General features: G+C 42.1%; 1 protein-coding gene across 1 annotated transcript in view; it reads left to right on the forward strand.

Moving 5' to 3' along the window:
- pkhd1l1.1 (PKHD1 like 1, tandem duplicate 1) overlaps positions 1–15,493 on the forward strand; it is a 64,836-nt gene that overhangs the window by 13,419 nt on the left and 35,924 nt on the right. Inside the window, 14 exon segments of the mRNA XM_034201615.1 lie at positions 758–912; positions 1,700–1,822; positions 3,923–4,028; positions 4,583–4,690; positions 4,789–4,950; positions 5,041–5,162; positions 9,597–9,729; positions 10,362–10,554; positions 11,180–11,322; positions 11,524–11,628; positions 11,914–12,096; positions 13,257–13,430; positions 13,555–13,760; positions 14,261–15,233. Coding sequence (XP_034057506.1) covers positions 758–912; positions 1,700–1,822; positions 3,923–4,028; positions 4,583–4,690; positions 4,789–4,950; positions 5,041–5,162; positions 9,597–9,729; positions 10,362–10,554; positions 11,180–11,322; positions 11,524–11,628; positions 11,914–12,096; positions 13,257–13,430; positions 13,555–13,760; positions 14,261–15,233 — 2,886 coding nt within the window.

A 15,493-nucleotide genomic window follows, 5' to 3' on the forward strand; every position in this document is an offset into this window, starting at 1 on the left:
ATAATGGACACGGCACAGAGGCAGACAGCTGAAGCAATGACTCAGCAAATGTTGCCTGCATTATGTTCACACTAAGAAAACATTAAATGTGTCAATTTGATTAAAGTCAAGATATTTCTTATGTCTCTTGCAATTTAAAATAATCATGACTATAAAATAAATCCATGAGAGCTTTAATTAACACTCTGTTTCTCACCTCAAAAAAAACATTTGTTGCAAAGTTGCACGATTTTCCACTTTTCAATTTTAAACTTCATACACTCCTGGGTAGTTTATCCTTTATTAAAAGGAGCATTATTTATTAGTTTTATTAATTTATTTGAATTATCTATATCTACAAAGTCACTAAGCCAAATTAATGTAGATTCTTTTTTAATATAGGCCTCCAAGTTACAATAATAATAATTACTGATATACAAAGTACACTATGATGGAAATACCTACAGTAAGTCAAGTACAAGAAATGTTGTCAAAAATATTCAAGTATTTCTAGTAACTTTTGACAATTTTAAACAGTTTCAATAGTAATTTTCCACAGTATTGATACACGATACAAGCTCTTGACACGCACACTTTATTTAAATAAAACTACAGTTTTATGCCCACAATGCATCATTATTTCTACTGCAACATTTTCCTTAAGAACAATACTTAACTGCATCCCACCACTCTCTGCGTGTCCATGTATTCACTCATTACAACCTGTGACAGATGCTTTGCAGTGAGGTGTTTAAACACAGCCGCTTCTTGTTCTCAGGTCTGCCAGTGGACATCAGCCCGGAGGACCTGAAGTTCGCTCTGCAGGGGGTTCCAGGGATGGGGGAGGTCAGCGTCAGCAGCTATGGAACCTGCAGACATCCTAAGTGGAAGGTGAACTGGCTCACTAACCCCGGAGACCAGCCTCTGATGAAGGTCAGACTCTACTTCCTATTTTATCATAGTTTTTTATCTATCTATATATCTAATATCTCAGTTTTGTTCTCTTTGGAAGTACCTATGTTAATATCTAGAAGTATTTGGATATCACTCTTCTGTGTCATATTTAGTGATGGCCCTTTCAGACAACCCATAATATAATGTTGCAAATGGAAACATTTCATCCGAGGGCCATAGGCTCAGTCATCATCGTGTTACCTCATTTGGCGATAGATAGAGATTCAACACGCAATGTTTCAATTACATTTTACAATATTGGTGTATTGCTCACAAAAAGTAGACTTAGTTACAAACGTATTATCTCCACTACTTTACTAGAGCTCCTTTCATGCATACATGCAGCCCAAAGTCCTTTCAGTAAATTAGCTCAGACAAAAAATTACTTTTGCAAGACTACAAATTACAACATTACAATAAAATGTCAGTAAAATAAATACCAGAGAGGACATTAATGTAAAAACCAATGACTCAATTACATTAGTAGTCCAAGATTGTATTTGCAGAAGCAGCAGCAGTCTCAATATGACCTAAATGTTCATCAGACTTGTGCACATACTGTATTTTTGGACACTTTTTATTATCCTAATATGATCCTGATATGGCTAATGTTTCTTAAAGAGCTTGATATCATTTTAAAATGTTATGATCTTGTCTATTATTATCAACTGATTGTTTATTTTCTATATCACTAATGTATTGTGTTTCGTTGATTAATTTAAAGACATTATAAATTAATTGTTTTATTAATTTGCCCTCTTTACAGATTAATGACTCCCTGACTGTCGGCAACAACGTAGTTGTTTCAGTCACTGAGAGGACAAAGGGAGGGCTGATGATACGCAGCCTGACAGGAGATTACTTTCGAGTCTGGGAATTCAAACCACAGGTAAGACCGTGATTTGAAAGCCTGCAGCACATCTGGTTTAAGGTTTCAGCATTACCTGTTTGCTTTCACCTCTGCTGCTTTTAAATCCTGGAGAGCAAGTCCTATTTTAGTGTGTCGCGTTGCAAAGTGCAGCTCAGCTGCCTTTGTATATTTCATGCCTCCAGGCTGGGTTTGATTCGTATTGAAAAGGAATCTAACTTCGATACAACCACGTTAATATCTAGGCCGTCTCCGATACCGAACTCCGGTGCTGATAAGGCTCCGGTGAACGGCCGTCCAATCTTTTTAGGACTAAACCCCCCAGAATCTACACGCAAGGTCAACGTAATCTGTTTAGGGGGGCGTTTACAGCGTGGCCTCTAACACCAAACTGCCCGTCGTCGAGTGTATAGTGTAGTAGGTGTTGGTGGGCTGGTAGAACCCCAGAGCAGTATCAAAACTTCCCCTGGAGGGGAAAGCCCGTGTCGTTGGGAGACCCCTTGGTAATTAGGGCAGCTTCAGGACCCACAATCCCTAACCCTCAATTTTGATCCTCTTATACCAATTAAAACAATGCAAATTTAATATCAAACACAGCCAGAGTCAAACATTAATATCACAGTAGTGACATTACCACATCAGCAGAGCTTATCATATCTCAACATCAATCAAAACCACATCAACCACAGTAACCAATGTGAAAACTATAGTTTAACCTTAGCAGAGTTTCTATTCCCCTTAAACTATTTCAAATCCAAATGATCAACTAATGTCAGCCTTTTCCAGGGAAGGGTGTTCTTACCTCACTCTAAGACCAAGCAGATACCTTCAGAAACCACGAGAGAGACCAGGAATTGGGTCAAAATGTACAAACCGGTTTTATTAAGGTTTTAACAAAAATTGAGGATTAAAAGAATCCTTAAAAAATAACAGAGACACCAAGTCAAAATACAAAAGCAACAGGTTCACAAGTCAAATGTCCTAAAAAAGCCGTCAAAAGAGCCCAAGCCCAGTCCCAGGGCCCAGGGCTTCAGAAAACTTCCCCCATGCTCTCAAGCCTCCAAGCCTCCAAGCTCTCAAGCTCTCAAGCTCTCAAGCTCTCAAGCTCTCAAGCCTCCTAGCTCTCAAGCCTCCTAGCTCTCAAGCTCTCAAGCCTCCAAGCCTCAAAAAGCCTCAAAAAGCCTCAAAAAGCCTATAAAGCCTAAAAAGCCCCCCTTTCTCTTCACACATAATCTTTTATAGTCTGTAGCCTCCTCCCTCTCTGCATCAGGTGGTTTCCCCTTTTCTATCTTTGAGGGAGAAGGGGGTCACATATGTTCAACTTTTACTTAATGAACAATTAAAAATGTAAAGTTAAAATAAAACAAATAAAGACTTATAGTAATAATATGCCATTTGAACGAGAGGGAATATGAACATTGTTCATGAAAGCAGAACACATTGTCAATGTCATGATTAGAATCAAGTTTTTTCTTTAAACATTTAATTTCAAATATGCAAACTTTATACTCTAATTTATTAACAGAGACTTCATACAATAAGACAATAAGGACAGCTTGTCTCTACGATTCGCTGGCCCAGGAAGTTGATTTGAATCTGTGTGTAGGCCGCCTGCATCCTGTGCCTCATTGTCTTCATACCCGCTGTAACCGCTCTCAAGGTGTCAAAAACCACAAGCGCCTTCTCAGAATTGTGGCTGGAACTTTTACGCTTGTATTGCCCCATCTAGAATGTGTGTGTGTAAAGGTCAAAAGTTCAGGATGTTCTATCTAGTTTCACATGCCTGGTTTCACATGTCTGAAAAGACATGATGGAAACATACATCCTTTCTATTTACAGCCAATTTAGCATATTTTTATCAACGGTAAGCTTAATAGAGGTAGGTGAGGTAAAGGTCAGGTCTGACACGGCCACTTGAACAGCAGAACTGTCAACAGTATGATTACATGCCACTAAATAACTCCTTTGTGCTGAAGTGACTGAGCTTGACAGGCCTCTATTATTCTGTTGTTATGCCTGGCAGTGATTTCATATTAGTGGTTATTCCCATCCAGTGGCAAATTGTAATGTTGTGAAACTTCCTTAACTCACGATCTTTTGATGTTTTGATGATGTTTGCAGGTGGAGGTGATCATCAACGGGATTCCCTCAAAGTGTTCTGGTGACTGTGGGTTCGAATGGACCGAAGACAAGACTCCTGTAGTGACTGGAATCAGCCCATCTCAAGGTACATATGATCCAAACATGTAGCATGAAGAATTGTTGGTTATTGGTTGATTATTAAGAAGCAATACATTCAACCAAGGTTGATTCTTTTATATCAGATGAACAATTAAAGAGACAATTCAAATGGATTATTTCCAAATTCTTCTCATTGTTTGCATATATGTAGATCTGTTTATACTAACATGTTGAACACATTACAAAACCCTTTTTTTGGCTTTTAATATAACTTCTATAAATATTATTTGTATTTATTTTGTTTTTATTTTTTGTGACTTGTATGTTTACTTTTATGTTAATAAAATCTGTCTTTACCGTTCTATTATTTAGTTTGCACAAATTGGTAAATGATTGGTATTCGTAAATCTTTAACAGTTTAAAAATAAAACTGGTTTTATTGTAAGTACTTAATAACCAACAAAAACCATGTCAAGTGTTTGTGAATTGGAAAAAAAGCTTTTGTGGTAAAACAATATATTATTCAAGCTTCCTATTATCTGGTGATTGATATTAGTGGTGGTGAGTGTATATTAATCTAAGATTGAATTTGGCTGACAGGATCTAATGGCCTGGGTACTCTTCTGACTGTCACTGGAACTGGCTTCAGTAATGAGAACGCCTCCATCTTTGTGGGAGAGACCCCATGTGAGGTGGAACAGATCAGCGGTACGTAAATACGGTTTTATTAAACTGAATCATGTTGTTAAAATTAGTTAATCATCCATTAGAAGGATATGAACCAGATATTGTGAATCCCATTGCAGCTACCACTCAGGTGTGCAGGCTGGGCAGCGCCAGTGCCGGGACGTACTCCGTGTCCGTGAGCTTTCCCTCTCTGGGGAGCTCCCACTCTCCAGGGGGCGTCCTACACTTCACCATCCAGCTCATCATCTCCTCCTTTGCCCCGCTCTCTGGAAGTCTATCAGGTAAGACATTACTCAAATGGTACTAATTATCTCACTATATCCCTATTATTTAATACTAAATAACCATTATGCTCTTTGTTTTTTTCTTAGGTGGCACACTTCTGACAGTGAGCGGTTTTGGCTTCAGCAAGGAAACCACAGTTACTGTCGGCGGTGACGAGTGTACCGTGGTTAAAGCCACTGACACTGAGCTGAAATGCAGAACACCAGCTGTAAGTGCATTATTATGGATAAATATTTCACTGCATTATATGACAATTCAAATGCTGCAGAACACACACACATTACATTACATTGCATTTAGCTGACGCTTTTATCCAAAGCGACTTACAATAAGTGCATTCGACCAAGAAGATACAAACGTATACACTTTTATTAGTCAAAATATTGCAAAAATATAAAAAAGTAATACTTATTTATTATACGTTTGGGTTAATTAAAGTAAGGATTCAAAGAGGATGTATATTGGTCATTTTCAGGTTAATATTAGTATTACGTTCCCTACTGGGCTAGGGGAACCAAAGGGAAGCAACACAAACCAGAATGGAATTTGGTAAAAGTTATAAGTGGCTTTATTATAAACGGGTGAAACAAAATGGCAGGCAGGCAGCCTGAAACAAACAAAAGTGCCAATTACGGATTGTTTAACAATCAACAAAAAGAGAACTCCAAAAGAGAGTTTTACAGCTTATACAGCGTAATAAGTATTACCCAAAAGGGAAACAAAACCTCACGTTAAACGTGGTACAAGTTACAAAAAAGGCTGCACAAAAACACAGCTGCTGCTAACCGACAGGCGCTAACTGAGGGGTTAACAGAGTTAAGAGGACCACGAAGGCAGCAGCCGTAACTAAACACACTAACGAAGCTGCCTAATACACTAACTCAACCTGGACAAAGCATCGGCCAACACATTCTCTGAGCCTTTTAATGACATGGGTGTCTAACGTTGTAGTCCCGCACAATCAGAGCACATTGCATGAGACGCTGACTGTGCTTGGACACGCTAGAGCAGAATATGAAGGGATCGTAACATGTAAACACCACAATTGGCCAAAGGCTGGGTCCAACATAAACCTTAAAATGTTGCAGAGCTAACACCAACACTAGGATCCGATAAACGAGCTGACGCTCTCGGGTTACCGGGAGAGTCGAAAAGTCGAGAGGCTTGTCTGAGCCGGCGTGTTGCGCTGGTCTCACGACATCCTCACGAGGGGGAGCCACAATTTCTGGCTTCTCCTCAAACACAGCTTCATCTGAAGGCACCGGCACAATCACAGGATCAGATAATGGGACCTTAGAAACACTTTTATTCGCCTGTGCACGTGTATGGGTGATCAGGCCAATACCGTTTGGCGGGGACATATTCTGCCGCTGTTCTTTACGCTTCAGCGCTGCACAGTTGGCGATGACATGTCCAGGTTGGTGACAGTAAAAGCACTCTCTTTCCTCTCTGGTTACATTATACACATTCAACGGCTCAGTAGATGGTGCGGCAGACACACGGCGTGACCTCTCAGTAGCGACAAGGGAAAACACATATTTATGCGTCAACACATATTCATCGGCTAACACAGCAGCAGCAGAGAGGGAATTGACCTTTTGCTCATTTAAGTATACAACAATGTGCTCAGGCAAACATTTCTTAAACTCCTCCACCATGATCAATTCCCTCAGAGCAGAATAATCCTCCGCTTTACATGACGTAACCCATTTAGCAAAAAACATTCCCTTTTCCCTGGCGAACTCGGCGTGAGTTTGATTAGGACCCTTCCTATGGTGTCTAAACTTTTGCCGGTAAACTTCAGGGACTAACTCATTCACTCTAAGTATGGCCCCCTTCACTAAATCGTAATCCAGACTGTCCTCCAGCGAAAGAGCAGCAACCGCCTCCTGAGCTCTCCCGTGAAGTTTACACTGGATTAACAGAGCCCTCAGTCGGCCACCGTAGTGCCGCTGCAATGCGTTCAAACGCACCAAAATACGCATCCACTTCAGTCTCACGGAAAACCGGCACTAATGAGATATTTTTACCCACGTTGAAAGCAGGTGGATGAGAAGGAAGTGGAAGGCTTTCTCCAGCATTGCCAACAACACCGGATGCACGCAGTTGGGAGTCTATAGCTCCAGCTGAGATATCCGGATCCGGACTTCCTTATCTGCCTCGATTTTCTTTACCTCCAACTGAAACTGATACTGCTTGTCTTGCTCCCTGTCCTTGGCCTCTAGCTGAAGACATGCGAGACGGACCTTGAGTCTACTCCCTTCACGGGAATCTGGACTGCCAGGAGGCGATGGATCGTAACGAGGCGGCATGAACGGTGCTTTAAACTGCCCACCGCCCTCACTGTCACCATCTTCTCCTTTGTCAAACGTAAACTCTGCCTCGTGCCTCTGACTTAACGTATCTTCAGTTAGGACCTCAGACACAGTGAGCTCAGCTGGTGCAGCCAGTATTAGTAACCCTTTTTTCACCAACTCATCCACTACTAAAGCCTTCAATTATTTTTTTAACAATTGTTTCTTCACTGCGAGACTGAAATGTTGCGCTATCTCATATAAGTGGTCTCTACGACACTGAACTAACTGCTCATGAGAAGGAGAGACCAAAAACGACTCCAAGTCGAAAAAAGTGCCATACTCAGCTAAATCTGCATACACTATTGTTAGCTATAACAACCCCATTTATAACCACAGGAATTAAGTTAATATCCCGGACGAGCCCCATGTATTACGTTCCCTACTGGGCTAGGGGAACCAAAGGGAAGCAACACAAACCAGAATGGAATTTGGTAAAAGTTATAAGTGGCTTTATTATAAACGGGTGAAACAAAGACTTGTATCGTTTTGGGCCAGTGACGTCATCGATGACAAACGAAGCCTCGCTGCCTGTCGATACCATGTGACTGCTTCACGAAGCGATTCAGATCGGTTGAACCGTTGAACCACAACGCTCATAATACCCATGGATGTATAATAAGAACCATATTACCCCTCCTGTACCCGGGCCCGGTGACACGATGGAATCAAGAGAGCTCAGACCCTCACTTATAAAGAAGTCGGAACATGTCATAAGTATAAATAGATACAAGCATAAATAAATGTAGGAATAAAAACATCGATAAATACAGGAATACATATGTTGCAGTGTTTTCAGGGAGCTTTAGTGTGTGTGCTGTGGCTCAGCTGGAAAGCAGTTGACTCACGACCGCAGGGTCCCTGGTTCAACGACTGAACAATACGTATTTTATGTTGTTTATAAAAGCTACAGCTAAATGAGATAATGTAGTTAATAAATGTATTCTTTGATATGGTTTAGCCTTTCTCAGGCTACAACATGGTTAAGTTTATGAATATTATTAAGGAATACAAATCCCTCTTTGCAATGTTTACCAGCCTCCTTAGGCTTTTCAATCACAATCATTCAACTGGAATAAAAACAATATTGTTAACATGAAAATATGATTTAATGTTCGTTGTTTAGAGTTATTCTAAGGCTTTACTCATTGGGAACTCGGTATGAGATAGAGCACACTGTTGAGATGTCCAATCTGCCTGTTTTACACACTTTGACCAAACAGTTGTGTTCAAATGAAGCCCATGATGAAGCCTCATGAGATGAACCCTTTTGCGAACCAATTGGCTGGAAAGCTTCAAAGCTTCAGAAGGCTTAATCTCGCCATCACTACTAAACACAGAACACTACTTAACACACTGCTAAGCAGTATAACTAAGCACAGAGGATTCACAGTATTAGCACAATGAGTAAGCACAACAAGAGGCTAGAGGCGTCTGTCTCACAACACAGAGCCTCCAGAATGATCTCCGTCCCCGGCCTTTGTACTCCTCCCCCCGGAAGATGTGCCGGAAGCAGGCAGGGATTGGATGACGTCGATCCAATCACCTCTTCGGATCATGCGAGGGCGGGGCAGCCAATGACATCGGGGCAACCTTACAGCTCATTTGCATACACACACACACACACACACACACACACACACACACACACACAACAGAGTTAAGAGGACCAGGAAGGCAGCAGCCGTAACAATTAGTATTTAGTTTTAGTGTCTCTACTGGGACATGTCTCCATGCTTTAATGTTCAAAAAGCTCTTTGTTTTTCTCTGTGCTGCAGCACCTCTTTTCACCCTCTGTCTGAAACCAGAGCCCAGTCTGCTCTGATTGGTTAGCTGGCGTGCTTGAGATGTGTCAAATATGTCCCTTCCCTTAGCCTATCACGTACAATGTGTTGGAGCGCTAGCCAATAGAGGTTCACGTCTTACGTAGTGATGTCACTATGTTACAGAAGGAGTCCAATGGAGGTGCTTCAGGCGGAGGGGGGGGGGGGATTTTAACCTTTGCAGCCTATGTACAGGCACACAAACCTTTATAACACACTACAGGAAAGGGACAACCCCATAAAACATAATAGGGCCCCTTTAATATGAATTCAACTTTTCATTTGTAAGTGCAAAATTGTGTTGTTTCATACGAAAAATGTTATGACAAATAACTTGTAAAATGATAATAGATAAGTGATGATAGTTTGTCTCCAATATTCAGCTTTTTAAAGTGTCTGAGCTCTGAAAAAGGCCTTTATTATTCCTATTTCTTAATAACTCAAAGTTGTTGTGACTTATTTCAGGGGACTGCTGGAGCACAGACGGTCACAGTGATGGTGGGAAACATGAGTCAGGACGCCAGCAGCTCCTTCACCTACGACGACAACCTCACATCCCAGATCTCAGGCCTGAGCCCCAGACACACCACTGTGATCGGTGAGTGGAGAGTCTTTTCCTGGGGGCATTCATAAAGTGTGTGCATGAATTTGATCATGTCTCTAGGTAGAACCATCATGAAGTGAAAGGAGAGGTTTATAAGGGATGATTTGTGTTGTGCTGAAAGGTCAATAGAAATGATATCTGTCTGCTGAATGCAACCGATACATACATAGTGTGCTTGTTCTTTGTTTATGGAAAGAAATAGGATATTTATTCAGTTCCTCAATGCCTCTTGTCGAGAAACATGATATACAGTATCATACCACTTATCTATCTAAATGGAAGAGGAATAGCTTGTCACCACCGTCAATGGGAGCTTTTGTCATCACTGTTACCTCATTAGTGCTGTTCTTGTTTTTGTGTAATGTTGACTTACAGGTTTCTCAGTTTTGACCCATTGCTATAACTAAACAGGGGGAGACTGTGAGAGACTAGCGTGTCTTCCGTGTGATTATAGTTAATGATACAGAAGCATCCACACAACTACACTACCTTTTAATCTGCAGGGCAATTAGTGGCACCTCTTGAGAATAAAAGGGAACTACCATCTGCCAATCATCCTGACACTTGAGTGACAGAGGCTCCTCAGTGGAAAATTGTCGATGTTTTTTTACATTTCTTTTGTGTAGGCCGTGAAGTTCTCACCATCCAGGGCTCCAACCTGGGCGGCCAAAACAACGACAGCGCGGTGCTGGTAGGCAGGAAGGAGTGTGTGACGGTGCAGTGGGCGGCCTCCAGGATCACCTGCCGTCTCCCCGTGATGCCCCCCGGCCTGTACCAGGTGGAGGTACAGGTTGGAAATAATGGCTTCTCCAAGACAAGGTACAGCTACCATTAACAGCAGCTCATCTGTTACATCGGAGAGAGAGCTGATCTTATCTCCGGATATGAGCGCTTTCTTGCATGTTAAACACACATTGTTTAAGGGGTAGATTTAACTAATGTAAAGATAAGGATTTCCTTAAACCTGTATACATAATACTGTACAAAATGTACCGTAAAAAAAATGATTCAACTTTTGCAGTTAAATCCTACCTATCTTACTTATTCTTTCATACTGTATTACATCTAATTATACACTTCAAAAGTAGATCCACAAAAGTAAGTTATTAAAACAAACAATTTCTGAAGAACCCTTCATCAATTGCCATACAGTATATCAATATATAAATCAACTAATGCGCTCTGAAAGAGAAGGAAAAATTAGAAGAAATATGGGACATGTTATTTAAAAATACATCATATATTTTTGTTTATACTCTTTTATATGAATAGTATTTTTTATTCTTTTATAAATATTTGTTTTAAGGATGGTGCTGTAATGTCCTACTAATCACCTTTTCAATAAAAAAAAAACATAGTCAAACATGTCAGAAGAAGAAAGAAAGAAAACATGGTTTATTTTGGGATATATTTGGACTTTTCTTTTTTTTCTTTTGTTTGATAGCAACGGTGTGAACGCCACCATTGAATACATCCTGGAAGTCCACAGCATCTCCCCCCTGCTCGGCTCCCTGCAGGGGGGCACCAGGCTCACTGTCTCTGGATCTGGTTTCAGCAACAACACCTCTGACAACAAAGTCTCCTTCGGTAAGCAACAACAGACCCAGCTCTTTCACAAAGACTTATCACCGCAGCAATAGTCTCTACCAACAAATAGCCGACGATTGTGTTTTGTGGAAAACGACAGGGCTGTCTAGTGGTAATCTACAGAGATGTGCCAATATGGGGAAGCAGTATTAAAATGCTTCCGTTTGTTGTTCTCACGCGTGTTGTGTGGTGATTTGACAGGTGGAGCAGAGTGTGAGGTGGAGGCCGCCTCAGAGAATGAGCTGCAGTGTGTCATGAAGTCGGAAGAGAAGACTCACATGGTGGACAACCAGGGATCTGACCGTAGTATGTCCACATTTTAATCCTTTTTCAAGCTGTCAAATTAAATCTGATTACAACACAAAGAGGATTTACTTACTGTACCGGTAATCTTCCTCGAGAAGGTAACTGTCACCTGTGGATTAAAGGTGACGTCACCCAAACACTGTTCTAAGTGTTTAAAAAACAGTTTGACTTCCTTTTTTGACATATTTGGCAATTTTTAGATCAGATTTGTATGGTATTTTAGCTGTAGACAATGAACACATTTCTGTAATTGTATCAGTCAGTCTAACTGTGTGTTTGTCTCAGCTTCGGGACAGGGCTATGCCTGGAGCCCTGCCTCAGTGGATGCCTATGTTGGAGACTCAGTGATGTGGCGTTGGGAGGCGCCCACCCTACAGAAGGTGGAGTACCGGGTCTTTAGTGTTCCCCGCCCAGGAGACACCACCCCTGGAGACGGACCGTTCAACAGCGGAGCCCAATCTGCCAAAGGTAGAGTACTGAGTCACTGGGCCGAGGTTGTTCATGTTCAGGTCAAAATATACAAACGAACCTCCTCACCCACATCTTAATCTTCTGCAGCACTTGAGTCCGATCAGGTTACACAGGCCCTTGCACATTCAAGGCTTTCCATGTTTTAAAACTTTATTTTGCTTTTCCACATGTATCTTCTTTAACACTAGCATGCAGTATGTTTTTATTAAATACATTGATCTTATATTTCCCTCGAAGCACAGGCAGACACACGTGGACTTCTCTTAATGGGTTTATTTGTCTCCAAATCCACTGTAAAAACAAAACATAAAACACAGTATAAGCGAAAAACATATGACAATGTAAGATAAGATAAGATAGGACTTTATTTATCCCGAAGACATGTTTTGTGCCAGAGTTACAAAGATATAATAAACACAGCAGCATAATCAAAAAGCAGTACACTAACACTGCAGTAAAAAGAGCTAAGAGACACATAGCAAAGTCATTACAGTACAGTAAAGACTGACAAACAACATACCTCGTTGGCTGCATTATGGTCTATGTCAGTGGAATAAGAAAACCTTGTCTATGATTCAGCTCTTGTTCATTTCCCATCAGTTCTGCGGCAGCTGCACTTAAAATCATAATCTCACCTAAAGAAAAAGATATCTTTCCAACAACAAGGTGGTTTTCTCCATTAACTGTCTGCAATGTTTCTGGATATGTGACATGAAAAATGTAATGTGTGATATGTGGTGGGTCACACCTTTTAATATGCGTGATAGACAAATGCACACCATGTCTGGCACAAGGACCCTTTCAAATATTAATATAAATACACTACTGTAAATATTGTAATATGCATCTTATATATTGTAGTTAAATGTGCACACTTTTCTTTAACTTCCTATGATAATATACATATTTTCACGTTTACTTCAAATTCTTATGTTTTTATACAAATATTTATCAAGTTTTATGTTATCGTTTTATTGCACATTCGTACTCTAACTTCTTACATCTTTATCTTTTTCATTCAAAATGGAGCCACTGTCACGAAACCCCTTTCACCCCAGGATAAATTAAGTATTCTGATTCTGATGTTTAATCTTCTAGGAAGGCTGTATGATTTGATGTCCCTTATTGACCATCCCTCCCTCTGTTGCCCCTCTCAGGGTCTTTCAGCTACCGCTTCACTGCTCCTGGTGTGTATTACTACAGCAGTGGCTACATCGATGGCTCTAACTCCATCAGACTGCAGGGAGTGGTGAAGGTGGAGTCTCGGCCGAAGAAGAGCAGCACGGTCTCCGTCAGCGTGGGAGGCATTGAGGCCAGACACGTGACAGGAGGTACAAAATAATACCGTAAAGGTTTCATGAAGACCAATAGATATTTTCGACAACAACTCATAAAACAGGGTTGGATCCAAAGATAAGCTTCCATCCGACCAATGGATTTAAATGTCTCCTCCAGGTTCTCGCCGTGTCTCCAGAGCAGCTCAGCAGTGCGTGGCCTCTCCACAGTGCCCCCAGATCAACGGCACCTCTATCGGCCTCTCCTACACCGTGTCCGCCTGCTCCACCCCCGCTGTCTACTCCATCTCCCCCAACCAGGGCACCTACCACCAGATCATCAGCATTCAGGGCGAAGGCTTCAGCGACATCGCCTGCGCTAATGAGGTTAGCATCTTCTCTATGGCTCATGACTAGACGGATCTGATTTTAAATATATTGAAATGTTGAGTAACAGAGATTCCTATTGCTGCTTTTCTTCAGGTTTTCCTACTTTATGATTTGAATGGGAATGAAATAGATATAATAAGAATGTCTGTTATACATACATACATCTGCTGATTATTGTGTATTTTAACCTTCACTGAATTGTTGCTGAAGACCTGTTGTTCAAGTGCAACAACACTCTAATGATTTAGTTGTAAAATGATATTTTTTAAAGAAGATAACGTCTCAATGAATTTGATTAATTTCCATCTGCAGTCTCTGGGCAGGTAGACACATAGGTACAAATCAACAAACACTAAAACAAAACACAATCTCTATTACACAACAATTATAAAGCACAAGATTTGAGCAAATACTATAGTAACTTCCTTTCCCAGATGCTTCATCTTTAGTCTTTGTGTTGTTGTCAGTCTTTATAAAAGTAATATTTGTGTGTGCAGGTGACAGTGGGGGGTCAGCCCTGTGAGGTCATGAACAGCTCTTTCTCAGAGATCAGCTGTCAGCTCAGCAGCCTGAGCGGCCTCTCCATCGGCGTGCCTCACCCCGTCGCAGTCAGAGTCAACAACCTGGGCAGCGCCATCATGGCCATCCAGAGCGAGCTCCACCGCCGCTTCGTGGTGCTTCCTGTGGTCGACTCCATCTCTCCTGACACCGGCAGCCCCACCGGCTCCACACGCCTCCTTATCCACGGCTCCGGCTTCTCTGGAGGAGACGTTACCGTAGCCAGCGAGCCATGCTCCCTGCTGTCAGTCACCGACACCTCCATCACCTGCGACACCTCTCCTTCTCAGCCTCACACCGGGGATGTGGTCTTCAACCTGGGCCGGATCCAGAGCTCCTGTCACTCCAGCTGCTCCTTCACCTACTCCTCCTCCGTCACTCCAGCGGTTGTCGGTGTTTTACCCGACACCATCAGCGCTCTCACCACTGTCACCATCTCCGGCTCAGGGTTTGGCAGCAGTGTGGGGGACGTGGCAGTGTTTGCCGGCACCTCAGAGCTGGAAGTCACAGATGTGAGCGAAGGCAACATCACGCTGATGGTGGCCGCCCTGCCTGCAGGAGACCACCCCCTCAGAGTGATCGTGAGAAGCAAAGGCCTCGCATCGGGGTCCGTCACCCTGAGCAGCAGCGCCCAGAGCGGCCTGGTCCCTGTGGAGGGCAGCCTGGCAGGAGGAACCCCTCTGGTGTTTACAGGAAACGGCTTCGCTCCGGGGAACACAAGCGTGACGGTGGGGGGTGCACCCTGTGAGATCCAGGAGGTGACAGCTGGGCTGCTGCGCTGCCTGACCCCCCCTCACAGCGAGGGGCTGGTGACTGCCGACATTCAGGTCTTCTCCGTGCAGTATCCTCCTCTCAACTTCACCTACTCCACCGCACACACTCCTGTCATCAGCTCCATCAGCCCCACCACTGGTCAGTATGCTGGTCTCTATATGCTAGAGTCAAGGTAGCAGTTTTTTACCTGTTGATGAAGGCATTTGTTTGTTGATTTAAAAATATAACGTAACATGAAAATGAAAAATATGTAAGGGCCAAGCCTTTTGATTGGAGGAGTTTAACATGTACCAAAAACATCAAATTAATAACACTAGGACAATAGTTGCACATTTTCTTACAGGAACAACAGAATAAACTGTACATAGATGAATTCTAAAAAAGTGCACCATTTTAAC

The sequence above is a fragment of the Gymnodraco acuticeps genome, unplaced genomic scaffold (genome assembly GCF_902827175.1).
Source record: "Gymnodraco acuticeps unplaced genomic scaffold, fGymAcu1.1, whole genome shotgun sequence".
NCBI classification, from domain to species: domain Eukaryota; kingdom Metazoa; phylum Chordata; class Actinopteri; order Perciformes; family Bathydraconidae; genus Gymnodraco; species Gymnodraco acuticeps.